At 62.2% G+C, this 18,327-nt stretch overlaps 1 protein-coding gene across 1 annotated transcript in view; it reads right to left on the bottom strand.

Annotated features, from left to right (window-relative positions):
* Nucleotides 1-4,422: 4,422 nt before the first annotated feature.
* Nucleotides 4,423-18,327, bottom strand: part of SLC9A3 (solute carrier family 9 member A3) — a 40,998-nt gene continuing 27,093 nt past the window's right edge. Inside the window, exons 5-18 of the mRNA XM_063724516.1 lie at nucleotides 17,266-17,426; nucleotides 14,812-14,890; nucleotides 14,170-14,347; nucleotides 13,270-13,490; nucleotides 12,563-12,765; nucleotides 12,081-12,170; nucleotides 11,811-11,881; nucleotides 10,090-10,219; nucleotides 7,594-7,706; nucleotides 6,806-6,935; nucleotides 6,464-6,640; nucleotides 6,282-6,354; nucleotides 5,816-5,926; nucleotides 4,423-5,372 (exon numbers count right to left, since the gene is read on the bottom strand). Coding sequence (XP_063580586.1) covers nucleotides 5,119-5,372; nucleotides 5,816-5,926; nucleotides 6,282-6,354; nucleotides 6,464-6,640; nucleotides 6,806-6,935; nucleotides 7,594-7,706; nucleotides 10,090-10,219; nucleotides 11,811-11,881; nucleotides 12,081-12,170; nucleotides 12,563-12,765; nucleotides 13,270-13,490; nucleotides 14,170-14,347; nucleotides 14,812-14,890; nucleotides 17,266-17,426 — 1,991 coding nt within the window. The 3' untranslated portion in view covers nucleotides 4,423-5,118. The remainder of the gene's footprint in view (nucleotides 5,373-5,815; nucleotides 5,927-6,281; nucleotides 6,355-6,463; nucleotides 6,641-6,805; nucleotides 6,936-7,593; nucleotides 7,707-10,089; nucleotides 10,220-11,810; nucleotides 11,882-12,080; nucleotides 12,171-12,562; nucleotides 12,766-13,269; nucleotides 13,491-14,169; nucleotides 14,348-14,811; nucleotides 14,891-17,265; nucleotides 17,427-18,327) is intronic.

An 18,327-nucleotide genomic window follows, 5' to 3' on the forward strand; every position in this document is an offset into this window, starting at 1 on the left:
GCCATCTGTCCCTGTGAGGACCCCACAAGGCTGGCCCACGGGCCCCAGGGACTCGCAGATGGGCGAGGCGGGGGTGTCAGCGGGCCCTTCTGTCCCTGTGAGGACCCCACAAGGCTGGCCCACGGGCCCCAGGGACTCGCAGATGGGAGAGGCGGGGGTGTCAGCGGGCCCTTCTGTCCCTGTGAGGACCCCACAAGGCTGGCCCACGGGCCCCGTGCAGTGCAGCTGGGAGAGGCGGGGGTGTCAGCGGGGCCATCTGTTCCTGTGAGGACCCCACAAGGCTGGCCCACGGGCCCCAGGGACTCGCAGATGGGAGAGGCGGGGGTGTCAGCGGGCCCTTCTGTCCCTGTGAGGACCCCACAAGGCTGGCCCACGGGCCCCAGGGACTCGCAGATGGGCGAGGCGGGGGTGTCAGCGGGCCCTTCTGTCCCTGTGAGGACCCCACAAGGCTGGCCCACGGGCCCCGTGCAGTGCAGCTGGGAGAGGCGGGGGTGTCAGCGGGGCCATCTGTTCCTGTGAGGACCCCACAAGGCTGGCCCACGGGCCCCGTGCAGTGCAGCTGGGAGAGGCGGGGGTGTCAGCGGGGCCATCTGTTCCTGTGAGGACCTCCCATGGCTGCCCATGGGCCGCAGGTACTCCAGCCTGAGGACACGCTTTGTTTGCTCTCAAGACGTTTTTGAGATGGCAGAGTTGACATTTTGCTTTTATTTCATCCTCACAAGATGTGAAAAATTCACAAATGGGACTTCTTGAAAGAATCAAAACTTCAGAAGTAACTGAGACGTAGAAGCAGCTCTTACGAGCATCAGGGGCTCAGAAGAGGGTGCTCTTCCCAGGGCATCCAGCAGGCGCGCTGTTCCACGTGCCTCTGAACCCAGCTTCCCGCTTAGCAGCAGGCCTTGAGTGCACCTGGCATACAGTAAGTGCTCAGTAAATGCATATGAATTAAAATTCGTAGTGTTCACAGTCATTAGAGTGCCCCTTATAAGAATGAAAAATGCGTTTATTTTCCCACTGAGAGGGAATTCTTAACTTCTGGAATGAGTGCCCGGGGCGAACGGTGGTGAGTGTGCAGCCCTCACTGGTGTTTTGCTCTGATTCTGTGTGAGGGTCACACTGGGCCCCGTGGTCACTGGTCACATCCTCCTCAGGGGTGCCTGCAATGACAGGCCTCCCCGGGGGCTCTGACCCCATCTGTCTGCACTGGAGGGGCTGTGCTCAGATCCAGGGGTTGCTCCACAGCCGCATCCAGCAGCTTTCTCACACCAGCTAGGAAGGGCAGCAACAGCACATGCACGCACACATGCACACACGCACAAACACACGCATGTGTCAGTGCTAATTTTTGGGCAAAGTGATGTCTGCCTACAGGAGACTGCTCCTTAAATTCTCATAGGTGGATGATTTCTCTTTTATAAACAAAGTTTGCACCCAAAACTGCCTTAAAATGTTTTTAATAGTATTGGTCTAGCAATCGTTCAGGATTTTGATGATGGGCCCTCCCTGTCTGGACACTGCCAACCCACAGCTGGAGGGGCACTTAAGGCACATCATTTTGTGATTAGAATTACACAAAGTTTGATTAATATTATAGCTGCAAAATTAACATACACAATTTTCACTCATAATTTAAAATATTTTGATGAAATTCTTTGCTTTCACAATAGAAGATCAATAGTACACAGTATATTGAACTCTGTAACAAAATTATTTTTGAGAAAATACAGAAGTGAGAAATAGTGATTTCCTCAATTTGTTTATAGTCTATCACAAAGTAGGCCAAAGTTCAGTATTAAATAGATATCCTAATAAAAGTTTTTACAAGTTTTCCTAAGGAAATACATTCATAAGACTGTTTACCTTCTGTTTGACAGCAGTGACAGGAACGTGGGGATCCCCACTCATGATGAGTCCCTAGCACTCAGCCCCTGGCACCCACAGCCCGGGCGCGCTCCATCACCTGGTGGGGAGCAGCCTGGGCTGCTGTGAGTGAGGTGTTCTCACTGGAACTCTGGTTCCATGTTTGTGTTTAGCCTGTGCAATTCTCGTAAACACAGAACACCTGCCTGCCCACTCCCAGTGCTGAAGACTGACCAGTCAAGGAGGTGTTGGTGAGAGTGTTGTGTTCACCATGTGGACGATTACCGCATCTTCTTTGCTGACTTTGGTAACCGGGTGTCCAGGGAGGAGTGACCGGGAGTGGCCAAGCAGTTGCCTGGACTCAGCTTCTGACTCTGCAGCCGGGAGTCAGATGCAGGCCCAAGGGTCCAGGGGAGTTGTTCAACGCCTGGAATCGCCATGCACTGCACTGTGGGCCGCACGACGCTCCTGCTCTGTTCTCCCAGGCACAGACAGGCACTTGGAAGGCAGCTTTGCTCCTCTGGCCACCTGGAAACCTCCCAGCAGTTCAGATGGGACAAACTGGGGGCCTGTCAGAACACCCACTTGTGCCGGGAAGGCCAGGCCCCGGCCTGCTCCGATGAACGTCAGGATGGTGGCTGCAGCAGGGAACCAGGGCTGGCCTTGGGTCTGTCCAGTAGGGTCACTGACTGGGCAGGGTTTGCTGCATAGAAGATGGCTGCATTTTGTGCTCAGAGTTGGTTGAAATGGCTATGAAGTGTGGAGAATGACCACTGAATCCCAAAAAGTCACTGCGCTTGATCAGATCCAAATAACAGTGACTGCAGTTAGGGTCGAGAGCTTCTTCGAAGTGGCGGTCATGGAGGCTTTTGTGTGGCTGACGCTTCCCTTTTTCACAACGGTAAAAAGCTATCAATGGGAAATTGTGGACTTTTCCCACCAGGGACTCAATGGGGACTCAATGTGCAATATTCAGTCAACATAAAACTCTTAAGAACTCCTCCTGACTGGCGACTGTCAACACTTGATCTAAGACGTGAATAGTTTAATTTTCCTGAGCAAGGAGCTGCGAGTCTAGCTTTAGAAAAGCCCCTAGGAGTGTCCACCTCCACCGTGCAGGCAGGTTTCAGGTGGGTTGGACCCTGTGGGACTTGCGGTCTGAGGGATGGATGGACTCCCAGCACCCTCCCCGGCTCAGCACCCGCGGCCTCCGCCCACTCAATGGACTGCGCCTCCCAGAGCTTAGGCTGGATGGTCTCCCTGCAGAGGACCAGGAGTTCTGTCCAAGGCCTCGCCCTGGGACGCTGGAAGGAGTGGGAAGGGTCAGGGGTCCGGGGTCTAGGGCAGGCCCAGGGGTCTCAGCAGGTTCTCCTTGGAGGGCCTGAGCCTGGTAGGGGGGGCGGTGCTCTGGGCCCCTCCGTGCCCCCTGGTTTGTTAAGGGGGCCAGAGCAGCTGCTGGGCACCACCATCCACTTAAGGACTGGCCGTGATTCTTGGCAAGCTCCGCCCGCCAGGCCACCTCTCACCCAGCCAAGGCACCCCGGGCGACCTCCGCGCCAGGTGCGACAGCTCAGGCCGGAGACCTCGTCTATGGGGACGGGCCGTGTCCGGGGGCGCCACCCTGAGACCGGGCGCGGGCAGGACGGAACCTGGGGGGGAAACGGGGCAGGTACTGGCTTTAGGAGTATAAATCCCCAAACGCTGAGCAGACGGAAGACGTTCCTGCCACTTTACCTGCAGCTCAAAGACCTGGCGAGGGCCTGGAAACGGCGCTCGGCCCGGGCCGCTTGCGGGCGCTGGGCCTGCAGCCGCTGCAGGTCGGGCCCTGAGTCCTGGCGCTCGGGAGGTCCCTGAGTCGATCCCCGGGGAGAGGCGCGGGGCTCGGTTGGGGGGGCCCGGAGCCTTGGGCTGGTTTCATGCAAATCCGTTTGGGGCGAGCCTCGGTTTCCCGGCAGCGGTGGGAAAGGGCGCGAGCGGCCAGCCATGGCGCGCGGACCCTTCCCGCCGGCGGCGTCACAGCGGCGTCTCCTCCTGCTCCAGCGCGTGCGGCGGTGCGTGGCACGAGGGCGGCAGCGACGCCAGCTTCAGCAGCGCGGGGCGGCGGCGCGCGCGAGGCCGCTGGAACGAGCGCCGGCTGTGCACGCGGCGCGCCGCCGCCGAACGCGCGTGCGCACTCGGCAGCCCCCGGCGCTCCGGCCCCGCCCCCGGTGCAGGCCCCGCCCCCGGCTCGCGCTCGGGCGGCTCTGCGGGCGCGGGCGCGGCACTCTCGGAGTTCTGCGCAGGCGCTGGCGTGGACGAGGCGGGGCTCGGGGCGCGTGGTCGCTGTAGCCGCGCGGGGATCTGGGGTTTCTCGGGGACGGCGGCGGCGGCAGCGGTGGGCGGACCGTGGCGCGGGGACGAGCGTCCGGTCAGCGGCGTGTCGGAGCCGGTGTCACCTGCGGGAGAGCAGGGCGTGAGCGGCGCGCGGAGTCCGGGCGCTGGGGCGGGAGGGGCGTCCCCGGGGGGCTCAGCTCTCCCCGAGCCCGGCGGCTCTCGCCTCCCCCACCGCCGCGCACCCCGGGCTCGGCGTCCGCTGGGGCCTCCTCCCAGGACCCGAGTTCGCGGGGCAGAGGCGGAAGCAGCAACAGCGAAGCCCCAGCCCGGCCCCGCCACGTCCCATCGCCGGGGGTCCCGGGACAGCGGCCTCCTCCGCGCAGGAATGTCCCGCCCCAGGCCCTGCAGCGCGGGAGGTCAAGGTCCCCAGGGAACCTGCTTCCTCCATCTCAAACCGCCCTGGCGTCCCCCGGGTGCCTCCCAGGCCCCCAGAGGGAGCTCAGAAAGCCCAGACCCTGTGGCCCGCCCCCTCCCTGCTCTGAGCTGGAGGCAGAGTCCGGGTCTGCAGGGCCGGTCCTCCCTGTATCCCTGTGAGCGGGTCGGGGACCCGGGGCGTCTGTCTGGCTCCCCCCAGCCCTGCTCTCAGCTCGCTGGGAGCGCAGGAGTTGGACTCGCGGACTAGCTTTCGGAGCCACCTAAAGGAAATCTCAGGCGGCCCTGGTGCCCTCAGCTCCGTGGGAGCAGCAGAGACGCCAGAGTCCCTCTGTCCGGGCTCCTGAGGGAGGTGCGGCCGGCAGGGCGCTAGAGGAGGAAGAGGGGCTGCTGGAGAGAGAGAGAGCCAGGTTCGGGTCCAGGGAGGAGGAGAGAGACAGAGCGCGCGAGGCGGAGACCTGGAGGGAGAGGAGCTGCGGAGAGAGGGGTTAGGCGGCGGGAGGCCCGGGAGCGTTACATGTGTGTGGACTCGGGGAGGGTGGCGGGGGGCCGCTCCTCGGGGCCGTCTGCCTGCAGGAAGGAGTCCACGGACTTGCTGCTGAGGCGGAAGGGCATCAGGCGGCGGAAGGTGCCGGGAGAGTAGGGAATCTGCGTGCGGGCCCTCTGCGAGGGGACCACCGTCTCCCCGGGAGACAGCCAGGGCGGCAGCCTGGTCAGGAGGCTGCGGTCCAGGGCCTCGTCCGGAGAAAACACAGGGTTGTCAATTCCTAGGGGAGAGGGCAGCGGCCGGTCAGCCTCCGGAGAGCCCCAGGCGGCAGGGGAGGCCTCGCCGGGGCCGTCACCTGCTGGGTGCCCTGGAAGGTTAGGGTCACCTGGAATAGGGTCACCGGGAAGGTTAGGGTCACGTGCCTTTCAGGTTGCAGGCGCTTCCCCCACATCCATGACCCCACACGCCACAGGCAGCACAGGTAACGTCTCCCTTCCCTCAAGACACACCCCGCCTGCTCCCTGCCCGGCCCACGTCTCCCCGGACAGCAGCCTCCGAGTTGGTTGAGGGGGCGCTCAGTGGGTGCCAGGCAGGGCCCTTGAGAACCCACAGGAGACCCCCAACCCCCCAGGTCCCAGTGCCCCTGGTCCAATGACCGAGCTCCCTCCTGGGGCAGCAAGAGCCACCCCTCCCTTAGCCACGACGTCTGTGCCCTGTCCCCACCTGCAGGGGAGTCGGACGTTGTGTCCTTGGTGACACTGGCCAGGAACTCGATTCCCCCACTCATCTCCTCATCATAGTTGGGGGGCTCCTCGGTGTCTGAAAGTTCCAAGTCTGGGGGAGACAGGCTGGGGTGAGGACTGGGGTCACTGGGGGGCTGTCCTCACAGCCCAGTCAGCAGTGTCCATCAGCTCTGTGCACAGAGGTGCAGGGGGTCGGGACCCACAGAGGAGGGCTAAACCGCAGGGCTGGGGGAGGGCGAGGAGGGACCCCACTTGGAGGGCAGTGTCCCTGGAACCCCATCCTGGGTGGGTCTGCAGCTGAGGCCCTGACCATGCCGCCCCTGCCTGGGTGGCTGGAGGGTCCCCAGAGGGGAAGGTCCTGAGAGGGGAGGTTCCCGAGAGGGGAGGGCTGGGGCTGGGAGGTGGCGGCTCCCAGTCCCAGCGTTCCTGCAGGGCCCCCAGCGCACCTTTCTCCTTGATGGTGAAATTCTGCACGGGGCTCTCCATGGGCAGCTTCCCATTGGGGATGCTGCTGTTTCTCTGCGGAGCAAACGTGAAGCTGCTCACACCCGGACACAGCCACACCCAGCCCTGACTGCCCCCACTCCAGGCCCCAGCCCCGCCAAGCCTCCTGGTGACCTGGCCTCACCCGCTTCTGGGCACGCTCCCGCTTGTACAGCTTGGCCGCTTTCTTGTTCTGGTTGAGCCCCAGCTTGGTCGACTTGAAGGACTCCAGGCGCTTCCGCATGGTCCTGTGGAAGATTTCCCGGTCCTGCTTCTCATCCTCGGTGGGCGTGAGCTCGTGTCGGCTGTACAGATGCTTGTACTGCGGGATCAGGCACGGAGGTCACAGCTGTGCCCAGCGCCGGACACTCTCGCCCTCCTGCCGCAGGAGCTGAGCACGGATTCCCCGTGGTCCCAGGAGGGGACGAGGAAGCCGCCCCACAGGGATCCCTGCGGGCTTCTCCAGCCCACAGCCCGCGGTGCCCACCTCCTGCCGCGGCTTGTACAGGTACTGCTGCAGCGTGTGGTGTGTGACCATGTCCTCCACGTCCCGGATGCTCCGCCGTCGCTGCTCCAGAGACTGCATGTCCAGGCAGACAGCGCTGACATTTTCTCTCCTGCGCAGGGACCAGCGTTGAGCCACACAGGCTCCCTCAGGGCAGGGTCTCCTGCGCACCCCTCACCTTCCCACGGCGGGTATCTGGCCCTGGCTGCCTCCTGTGTGCTCCTCGCCTTCCCACGGCGGGCACCCGGCTGGGGCACGGGGACATCTGCTGCCTGGCCAGCCCCTTCTCCCCTCGGGGCTTAGGCTGACTCCCCACGAGGCCTTCCCGGCCTCCTGTCTGACGTGGATCCCTTTCCTTACTGGTTCCCCTCCAAAGCCCTGGCTGTGGGACTCGGGCACCCCAGCATCTGCACACCTGGCAGAGCGGACCTCCCGTGAGAACTGGCTGTGAGCTGTGGAGCCCAAGGCCGGAGGGGCAGTAAGGGTGGCATGGGGACCAGGACAGGCTACTCCTGGCCAGGAGCAAACACGTCAGGCCCGGCCCCCAATCTGCTGCTGCCCCTCCCTTTCACCTTCCATCCAGCACTAAGGGAGTCTGGCCGCCGCCTAACACCGGAGCGCTTGTGGGAGGAGACACCCACCCCCTCTTTCTGCACCTCTCCCCTCTTCCATGCCACCCCTAGGCCGGGAGCCACCCCAGCCCCGTGTGTGACTCTCAGATCCCGAGGCTGGGCTCCTCCCCAGGGAGGCTGCATGGCTGTGGCACATACAGGAGGTAGGAGACAGAGGCCTCCACGGCGGATGCTCGTGGCGTGAAGTCCACGTTGACCACGTTGTCGGTGCTGGGGGAGCGGATGAAGGCCAGGGACCCGCGGCGCTCTCCCTGTGGTCGGGAAGCAGCCCGGTCAGTGGCCTGAGCAGCCAAGCCCTAGCTGCTGCCATGAAGCGCCCGGAGCTCGGGGCCCGGGGAAGGCCTTGAGACCTGAGCCCCGGGTTCACGCCTCACAGCTACAGAGGGAGGGGTGGAGATGCCAAAACCAGGGGATCAGATTTCGAGCCCCTGTCCGTCTGTCTGAGGCCACAGCCAGGCTGCTGCCTGAACTGGGCAGAGGTAATGCTTGTGGGAGGACACAGTGGTCTGAGTGTGAAGGGGTAAAGCTGCCTGGGACTTGGGATGTGTCTGGGGAAACTGTTGATACTGCGGAATCATTGAAGTGGTCTCCTCCCCTGCCGGAGGCCCTAAAACCCCATTGGTCTCATGTCCAGCACTGAATCAGGTAGAGAACGGAGCAGAGCCCGATGGGGCACGGAAGCCACACAGCTGAGTGCCAGAGGACGGAAGTGGGGCCGCCTATGTGTCCTCAGACCCCACCCGCCTGATGGCAGGGCCTGCAGAGCGTGAGGTTGTGCAGGAGCACAGGACAGAGTGGGCTTCTGGCTGGAGTCAGGGTCCCCAGGGCCGGCGGGGTACGGGTGTGGAGGGAACATCAGCTCACTGTGCTCAGACCTCGCCAGGTGGGCACCCGCGCCGCATTGCAGTGTGCAGGATGCTCCCAGGAAAGCTCCCGGGGTCGGGTGGGTGCCGCTGTTCCCACTGAAGATGCGGCCCCCAGTTCACTGCCCACTCGGTGGGGGGGCTTTGAGGGTCATTGGTTCTGAGGGTCCTCTGCCTGCTCTTTTGCTTCTAAATCCAGCATCTTCTGTACGACCTTTGTCCCTCTTCTGCCACCCCGTGAAGACAGACTTGAGGGTCGGGGGAACCACGGTGCTAACCGCCACTCTGGGCAGGCATAGGCGAGGGCTGTGGAGCACCCAGGCACGTGGGGGTCTTTGGAGGGGCTGCTCCCCACACCACTTCCCCTGCCCCCGCAGAGCCCTGCTGTGGGGTGGGGGATGCAGAGAAAACAGCTGCCCTGTGTGAGAGCCAGGAAGGACACCGGGCAGGCGGATACCACCCCAGGTGTGGAGACCCCTGCTACTGAGTGACCGGGAGGAGCCCACAGGCTCCCCACATGCAGCTGAGCCCAGGGTCGTGGTCATGGGTCGTGGGTCAAGGACGGTGGCTGGTGTGGTTGAGGGAGAGTCTCAAGGCCTGCCTGCTGACCTTGTCACCCATGTAGGGGTGAGGGGAGCCCACCAGAGGCTAGAGCCCCCACTGCCCCTTCCCACCCTCCAGCCAGGCTCCAGGCCTCCTAGGGCCAGAGTATCTGAGCTTTCTCTCGCTTGCGGGGCCTGTGGTTTGGGGGTTTGTGTGAAGCCTGGTCCAGGAGCCCTCCTTCCTGATCTGCACTGGCTGGCCCTCCTGACAACCCCAGGCCCCCGTGCCCTCTGCCAGGAGGCGCCTTGCCACTCGGCATGGCCCCAGTCACGGGTGGCATGTGTGGGGTGAATGCATGTCAGTGGAGGCAGAATCATTCTGTCTGAATGAATGGAGTTTCCAGGCCCCCGCTGGCCCTCTGTGTGAGGGTCTGCAGGGTTTGGCAGGACAGGCCTTTCCCTCCAGCGAGAGCACCGACCCTGACTGGCTGCTGGACGAGGGCACCAAAACTGACTAGGGAGGGCTCTGTCCTTAGGGAGGAGCTGCAGAATCCCTGCAGCTGTGCCCCCAGGCCCTGCCTTGCACAGTTCCTGTAGCCAGAGCGCCCCTGGGGAGGTCAGGGCAGGCCGGGGAGGCTGAGGCCCACCTGCCATAGTGGGCAGGTACGGGAGCCAGGGGCGGCAGTGGCCTCGGGGCTGGGTGGGGTGCCTGGCCTCTGGTCTCTGGAGCAGTCAGGGGCTCTGCGGACGCTGAGAGGCCTGCTCACAGTGTACTGGGAGATGCTGGAGCAGCCTCAGAGCCACGGCCGGCCCACAGCGGGAGATGGCCCTGCTGCTGCCCCTCCACCCGTGCGTGTGGGCCTGTGTGCACCTGCGTGTGCTGGGGCAGGCCGGGCTGTGTTGGGACCAGGTCCCATAACAGCTTGCCTGCTTACCGTCTGCTCCCATCTCCGGGGAAAGCAAGGGAGCTCGGGGTCCTAGGACCTGACCTTAGCGCTCACCCCCACCAGCACCGCAGTCACCAGGACTCTGTGACTCAGTTTACCCCACATGAGAGCCCCTGGGATTCCCAGGGCATCAGAAGGCCCATCAGCCTCCCGTGAACTGCTGGGGTGGGCCTGGCCTTGGGACGCGGGTGCAGGAGCTTCTCCTCACTGCCCCCATGGCACCCACAGCCAGTGCCCGAGCCTGCTGCAGCCCCAACCCAGCAGAGCAAGTGGCTCTGCTACCTCAGCCACGTAGCTGATGGCATCCTTCAGGTTCAGCTCGTGGAAGACATTCAGGATCCGGTCTCGAGACTTCTGGGCCGACCGTCTCATGAGGACCCTGCTGAGGAACTTCCTGTCGAAGTGGGACCACCTGTAGGGACAGATCTCGGGTGTGAGCCTCAGGTGACAGGTGCCCTAGAGCCCACCGGACATGTGGCCCGGCCCCTTCTCTCCTGAATTTCATTTGCTATAGCGACTCTGCAGGCATGTTTAAAATGAGGGAAGCAGCCCCTGCCGCACGCCCAGGCCGTCCGCCGTTTTCACGCCTGTCCTGTTGGATGGAGGCTGTTAGATGCATTTGAAACTGCATGCCGCCTCCTCCAGAGGGTGGCTCAGGACAGGGTGGGCATCAGGCCTGGTCGGGCAAGGGGGCTCCGGCCACGTGGGGGCACTTCCAGCTGCACAGGAGGAAAGGCAGGGGCAGACAGATGCCCTGAGCCCTTAGACTTGAGGGAGCCAAGCTGACCAGAGTGAGGTTTTTTTAGCCTAACAGAATTAGAGTATTCGCTGGTTATCCGGATCAGAAGGGACGGTGGCCCGGACGAACTTAGCAGAAACTCGGGCACAAGGAGGTGATGCCTCTCACTCTTGGACATGGGTGCAGCCGCCAGAGCCGCCCCCCGGGGCAGAGGGTGGGCCCGGGTGAGCTTGTGTACTCATACCTGGGCAGGCCCCGCGGCAGCAATGGCAGCTCTCCTGTACAGGCTGAGTTTCAGCCACACCAAGAAGTCAAAGCTAACTGAGGCCGTGCCTTCGGAGACCCCCGGGATGGCCCCTGGGAGGCCAAGGAGTCGGGGACTGGGTACCTGGAGCAGAGTCGCTGCGGCCACGGAGAACCACAGCTGAGCTTTACGAAGCCACGTAGCCACACCTCCCGGTGCCTCCACCCCAACCAAACACAGATCGCTCAGAAAATGGGAACCCAGGGCAAATTGTATGTGCTGCTTACTGGGTTTATTTTAAGTGTCACATGTTTTTTATAATAAAACATAGGTGATTTCACCTTAATGGACAAATTCTTTTTTTTATTTTGGGACGAAGTCTCGCTCTGTCACCAGGCTGGAATGTAATGGCACAATCTCGGCTCACCGCAGCCTCCACCTTCTGGGTTCAAGCAATTCTTGTGCCTTAGCCTCCTGAGTAGCTGGGATTACAGGCCCACACCACCACCCCTGGCTAATGTTTGTATTTTTAGTAGAGACGGGGTTTCACCATGTTGGCTAGGCTGGTCTCAAACTCCTGACCTCAAGTGAGCTGCCCGCCTCAGTCTCCCAAAGTGCTGGGATTACAGGCTTGAGCCCCACCAGACAAAATCATTTTAAATGTTGACTGATATTAACTCTGTTTATGACATGGAGGAAATCATCTATTTTCCTTATTTTCAATTCCTACATAACAATTTGGAATTAACTGGGCCACATGAGAGGGCATCTCTATTCCCCGGAAAGAGCACAGAGAATTCAGCTCCTGTCCCCTCACTCGGTGGCCCCAACTGCTGCCGCCAACTCCTTTCAGCAGCACCTGTGTGTCTCAGGGCACACCTGGCACCTGGCCTCATGGGGCACCGGAGCCCTGACCAAGCCTGGACTCAAATAGTTACGCACGTGGCTTCTGGTTCTGAGTGGAGGATGTTTCCGGAAGCCAGGCTGTGCAACACAGCCGGGGCTGTCCCAGCCACTTACTTGTCTCTGAGATAATTGTGCCCGATCTGTCCGGATATGTCCTCGATGGCCGAGAGGATGTGGTCGAAAGCCTTTCAAGGGAAGAAAGACGTGAGCATCTCAGGGCAGCCAACCGGGGAACATGAGGTGCCCTCCACTCCCGGCTCAGCCCCGAGGAACCCACCAGCCCCCCTCACCACCCCCCGGCCCAGACGCAGCGTCCTCTCCCCTCCCGGCCCAGCCCCGAGGAACACACGGTGCCCCCCGCCGCCCCCTCAGCCCTGCACGTACGCGGCCGTGCAGCTTCTCGTTGAGCCGAGGTTCCCGGTGCTCACTCCTCTTCACCTTCAGCCACTGCACCAGGGGCTTGATGGTCAGGCCCTGGAGGACAGGGTCTTGTGACCCTGGTGCCAGGCAGCTCCCCACATCCCACTGGTCCAGCCAGGTGCACCACACAGAGCCACCTGCCCCGGGGCCCACAGATGCCCTCCCTGCTCTCCGGGCGCCCAGCAACCTGCACCCCTGCTTTGCAGAGGAAGCAGCACCCGGGGCCTCATCCACCAGCGAAGGCCCGAGAAGAACATTTTTAGGACAATTATGCTTCCTCCCCAGTGGGGCCACGTGAAAACCTACAAAACGGCTCCTAGTTACTAAAATTATAAAACCCAATTAGGGTCTGGAGCCTGGAAATGCTCATCCTGAAGTGCAGGATGGGCCCAGGCGCCCCTCGCGGGTGGAGCTGAGACCCCAGGGCTGGCTGGGCCGGGCCTCACCTGGAAGATGACGGTGAAGAACACTACGATGATGGTGGTGCTGACGAACAGGTTCTTCTCCTTGACCTTGTCTGCGTCCAGAAGCACCACCAGGGCAAAGGCCACCGCCCCGCGCAGGCCCCCGTAGGACAGGACCACCTGGTCAATGGGCTCCAGCTGCACCATGCGGTAGCGGTTCAGGAGCCAGGTCTGCAAGACCACACCTGTGGATGGGGCGGGCACTCAGCTCCCCGGCCACCCTCCCAGCTGCGGGACCCCAGCTCTCTGGGACAGCATCTTGGTGGCCAAGCGTGTGCTGACAAAGAACAGCGGCACCCTAGATACGGCGTCACCACGCCACGTCCCTCGTCACCGTCCACCCGGAGCCACACGCGGCCTGGTGTCTCCCCCACATGCTCCGTGCATCACACACACGGGTGCGGGCGGATGAGGCTGGGCGGGGACGGGGCCGTCTTGCCTCCCGTTCCATCTCCCGTGCCACTGACCCTGTCTTGAGGCACATCCAGTTGAGTCAGTGGGAAACCGAGTGGTTTCCCTTGGGGTTCCAGAGCCTTCCACCCCAGCCCTGAGGCTGCCACCATCGGGTCCCCTCCTCTGCCTCACATGGGGCTGCACTTCCATCTCCCTGGGCCCAGTAGAAAGCCTGCGCCGATGAGACGGTGCCGGCCCATCGGTGGTCCCACGGCTGCAACCTGACCCCGCCTCACCAATGGCCCGGTACACGGAGATGAAGACCAGCGTCAGGAGCACGAAGGCCGTGTTCCAGGTCCAGATGAACGGGTTCACGGCCGAGATCCCCAGGAACATGAAGATGATGGTCTCGGCGCTGCTGGCCAGCATCTTCATGGTATAGCGCACAGTGGTGGCCGACTGCTCCGAGATGTTGGCCTTCACGTACTTCTGACAGCAGATGCCACAGAAGGTGATGCTGCAGGGACAGATGCGCCTCAGGATGCAGCCACCTGGTCCGGCACCCGAGGCACCCGCGTCCGCCCAGCCCCCCATGGCCTGGCGCCTGCAAGCCCAGAATCACAGTCGTGTGGTTACGGGGGCCTCTCCCTCCCCAGCCAGGCTGGGCCGCCAGGGTTCCTGTCGACGGCCCTGCCACAGGCGGCGTCACTGTCGTGCAGAAAATGGGCACCGGGGCTGCCTGCCAGCAGGGAGGGCAACAAAGGGTTCCAAAGTCCTTCCCCGCCTGACCTGTCTCAGGGTGGGCACTGCTGTCGGCCCACACACAATTCAGTGGAAACGCCAACTCCTTATTTTAAAATTTAAATAAATCAAATTATTCGCCCCACACTGAAATCCCACCCAGCCTGGGAGCGCCAGCGGAGCGGGCGAGGTGATGGGACACTGCTCTGAAGGTCCCATGCTAGGACAGAGGGCAGGGCAGGCCCTCCACTTCCTGCACGTCCCCTCACGGGGGATCACAGGGAACTTGGTGATGCAGAGCCCAGGGCTCCTGCCACACACACCCCTGGTGTCCATGCAGCTGGCACCTCCCTCTGAGTTGGGGTCCCCCTGGCTGGCTCACCCCGCCAGGCCCAGGAGGGTGTGGAGAAGCTCCAGAGGGCATGGAGAAGCTTGCGTGTGTGGGAGGGACTCACGCAAGGATGGCCGACAGCGACAGCATCTCGGACGTCAGGTAGGACAGGTAGGAGATGATGAACACGAAGCCGGGCTCGATGATACGCACGTGCTTGGTGAAGCGCGTCACCAGCGACAGCAGGAAGGCGAAGACCACCCCCACCAGCGTGCCCCCCAGGCTCACCACGAAGAAGGACACTGGGGAGAGGACGCCCTTTGTGGCCGTGCTGGCCTTCCGGGCCCTTCCTTGCCAGGGGCCGCCTGGTGACCCCCATGGAAGTGCCGGGAGCCCGGGAAACGGGGGTGGATTCCTCACTCTCTTGGAGATCGGGCCTGGTCTCAGCACCAGCCTTGGTTCAGCAAGGGGAGAGGACCCTCCTGTGCCCCTGGGAGCCTAGCCCCAGGCCCTATCCAGCCGTCTCTCTCAGGGAGACCTGGCTGCCCTTATCCCTGTTCTGGGAAACACCCAGGAACCCCCAGGACCATGTCAAATCGTGTGTGAATCGCTCTGGAAGGGGACGTGATGTGGACAGAAGGGCCCAGTGTAGCAGCTTTGAGTGCAAAGCTTTTTCCTGCATGGGCTGCGGGCTGGGCGTGGAGAGAAGACAGTCGGCCCCAGAGCAGACACGGCCGCCCACTCCCCCTGATCCACGGCTACACACCTATGCCTTTCACGCAGTCCACGCCGGTCACGTTGTCACCTCCCAGCGCCACGAAAGATTCAAACACATTGTACAGGACCTGCAGGGAAAACGGGCAGGGCGTTGGGTGGTCCTTGGTTAGCGCCACCCCCTCTCCGGGGCCTGGGCCTCACCGGACTTGGCCCGAGTGTGGAGCCCATGGCACCCGAGGCCATTGGAAGGAACATCATCACAGGGCAATGGCCCCCAAAGGGGAGAAAGCCAGAGCCCAGCAGCCAGCAGGACACAGGGGCAAAAGAATGTTCTGGAGGGGACCAGAAGCTTCGGGAGCAAAGCTGGCCTCTTCCTATCCTCTGCAAAACAGGTGCAGCTGCAAAGCTCACCTGCTATTTGAATTCTGAGTCTCATTTACAGAGACAAACCCAGGGTGTCAGTTTGAGTGACTTCACTGCTGTGCTGGCTCTAGCCCCTGCGGTCTTTGCATGTTTTTAAACCTTAGCCCGGCAAAACCCAGAGATAAAATGCGGGGAAACCTTATCCACGCCCTGGGCTCCACGCCCAGCAAAGCGGTGACACAGGTGGGACCGGCTGAGGGCCATCCTGGGTGGGCCGAGGCCCCTGGGGAGAACCTGGCTCTGCACCCAGCTCTGTGTCTCTGGCTCTGGTCAATGTGGGAGAGGACCCTGGGGCAGGCGTGTAAGTTGTGTTTGCAAATGCAGGCTGGGGTGAGGGGGTCCATGAGGGTCCCAGGGTCTCTTGGGGCCTTCTCGGAGCTGGGCTTTTTAATGAAAATCCGGCTGGGAGGGAAGACAACCTCTTGGGAGACTCTTGCTTCTCCAGGGATGGGAGCCGCAGGGCTGCGGGGCACATGGGGCTGTCACTCTATTCCCGATTAAGTCTCACTTCCCAAATTCCCCTGAGAATATCTTTGCAATCTGGCGTGCGACACCCACAGGACTTTCCTCTTTCCAAAACCCTAAGTGAACATGAGAGGCTGACAGGTTTCAAACTGCAGGCACTTTCAGAGGGGAGAGGAAGCTGACCCCACCCTTCCCTCCGGCTGCGTCTGCAGGGTCCTCGGGGCTGGGGGAGGACGGGCAGCGGTGGCGCAGGGGCCGGGGCAGTGTGGGGGCTGGGATGGCGTCGGGGCCAGGCCCAGGGCTGGCCTCACTGACGGTTCCTAAGAGGGCCACTCTGCACATGCCCCTCGGATCGCCCCAGGACTCACTTCCGGGAGGCAGTGGCCCCATTTGATGGGATTGGCTTTGAGACATCACGATTGCCACTGTGAAGTGGTAACCATGTTCCTCGGGGTTCCTGAATCTTCTCCTGGCCTTACTGAGCGCTGATGTGGCCTTCGGGCCTCTGTGGAGGCACCGTCCCCACTTCCCGGAACACCGTCTCCTCCAGGGACACCCACACACCGTCCGGGCTCTGCCGTTAGCACCAGCACAGTTTCCCTCCCTTCACCTCTGTCATGGGCCAAATTGTGCCCCCGAAATTCCCACGTTAAAGTCCCCAGGACCTGGGCACGTGAGCGTGAAAGAGGGGAGTACGGCACAGTGAGGTCACCAGGGTGGACTCTGATCCAATAGGACCCGTGTCCCTGCGAGAGGAGGCGATTTGGGCACATTCACGCAGGGACGGCCACGTGAAGGCACCGTCTGCAAGTCCAGGACCGGGGTCCCGCAGGAGCCCACTGCACTGACACCATGATCCAGGACGGTGCGAGAATAAATGTCGTTCAAGGCACCAGAACTGTGGTACTTTGTCACGGTGGTCCTGGCAGATTACGCGGTTCCTATGGGATTTTGTTGTTGGCTATTCACGTATTTATTTTATTTGAGATGGAGTCTCGCTCTGTCACCCAGGCTGCATTGCAATGGCGCGATCTCGGCTCACTGCAACCTCTGCCTCCTGGTTTCAGGTGATTCTCCTGTCTCAGCCTCCCCAGTAGCTGGGATTACAGGCGCCCGCCACCACCCCTGGCTAATTTTTGTATTTTTAGTAGAGATGGGGTTTCACCATGTTGGCCAGGCTGGTCTCGAACTGCTAACCTCAGGTGATCCACCTGCCTCGGCCTCCCAAAGTGCTGGGATTACAGGCATGAGCCACTGCACCCGGCCACTCATGTATTTTTTAGGAACTCAGGAATGGGTGGCAGTAACTGTGGGTCCAAAGTCACAAGACGCTCTGGGGACCAGGAGGGCGGGATTTCAATGGCAGCATCATTAACCCTGAAACTATGGATTGGGCGGGCCGGGCCTAGGAACTGTGGAAGATCCAAAGAAGCCTCAAGAGAGCTGCCAGTCGTTCTGAGCTGGGAGGAGGGAAGTGGAGGGAGGGGACACCCCCAGGAGGGGAATCTGGGGACAGGGTTTCATGCCCTCCTTTGCTGACTGACTGATGCGGGGTGAGACGGGGCCCAGGCCTCCCACGGCTCGGCTGCTCTGGAGCAGCAGTTCTGTTGCTTACCACAGTGACTGCGTCGTTCAGCAGCGACTCCCCGAAGACGATGATGAACAGGACCTCGTTGACGTGGACCTCCTCAAACACGGCCAGGACGGCCACTGGGTCCACAGCAGCAATGAGGCTGCCGAACAGGAGGAAGTCCAGCAGCCCGATCTTCAGGTCGCCTGGAAGGCAAGCCAGGCCGTGGGGCAGCTGCAGGACCTGCCACCCGAGAAGGAGGGCCCTGGGGAGACGCTCGGCTATGGGTCGGGGGTCTGAGCCTGTCTGGCTGGTGCTGGTGGTGTTGGGGGGAGCCGGGTCAGCTTCCTGCGTCCCTCCCACAGGCCCCAGCGCCCTCCAGGGAAGGCTGGTGTCTTCCGAGGGGGCCATCCCATCTGAGCAAGACAGACGGACAGACAGACAGACTGACCCTGGCCCTCTCCTTCATCTTTGGGTGAATGGAGGGAGGTGGGTGCAGGGGCACTGCGTGCTGGGGAGGGATGGGGGCCCATCGCCTGGAGTGACGTCCCAGCCCAGGAGAAGCAAGTGGGGCTGACCCAGGACAGGCCTGGAGCCGGGACACACAGCAGCCGGGGGCGCGGCCAGGGAGGCGCAGGTGGGAGGGCCGTTGGGGGTGTGGGGGCAGATTGTGGGGATGAGCAGGGCTGCGGTGGGAGCAAGGGGGCCTGGAAAACGTGGGTCCATGTGGTCCCCAGCTCCCGGCCGGCTTCCCTCCCTGCATCTGCCTGTGGGCTCTGGTGCCCCTCGCTGGGGAGGTTTTACTGAAATGCAGCCTCATCCTTCACAAGTCTTTGCCATTCAACCCAGGGTTCAGGCCTCGAGGAGGCCATGTGGGGGTGCCAGGCTCCAGGGGACCCTCAGGGAACTGAGTGTGGCCACGTGGCCCCGAGAGCCTGCCCTCGCTCACGGCCGCAGGGCTCAGAGGACACTCAGAGGACACTCACTCAGAGGACGACACTCAGAGGACACTCACTCAGAGGACGACACTCAGAGGACAACACTCAGAGGACACTCACTCAGAGGACACTCAGAGGACAACACTCAGAGGACACTCAGAGGACACTC

The sequence above is a fragment of the Pongo abelii genome, chromosome 4, assembly GCF_028885655.2.
Source record: "Pongo abelii isolate AG06213 chromosome 4, NHGRI_mPonAbe1-v2.0_pri, whole genome shotgun sequence".
Lineage (NCBI taxonomy): Eukaryota > Metazoa > Chordata > Mammalia > Primates > Hominidae > Pongo > Pongo abelii.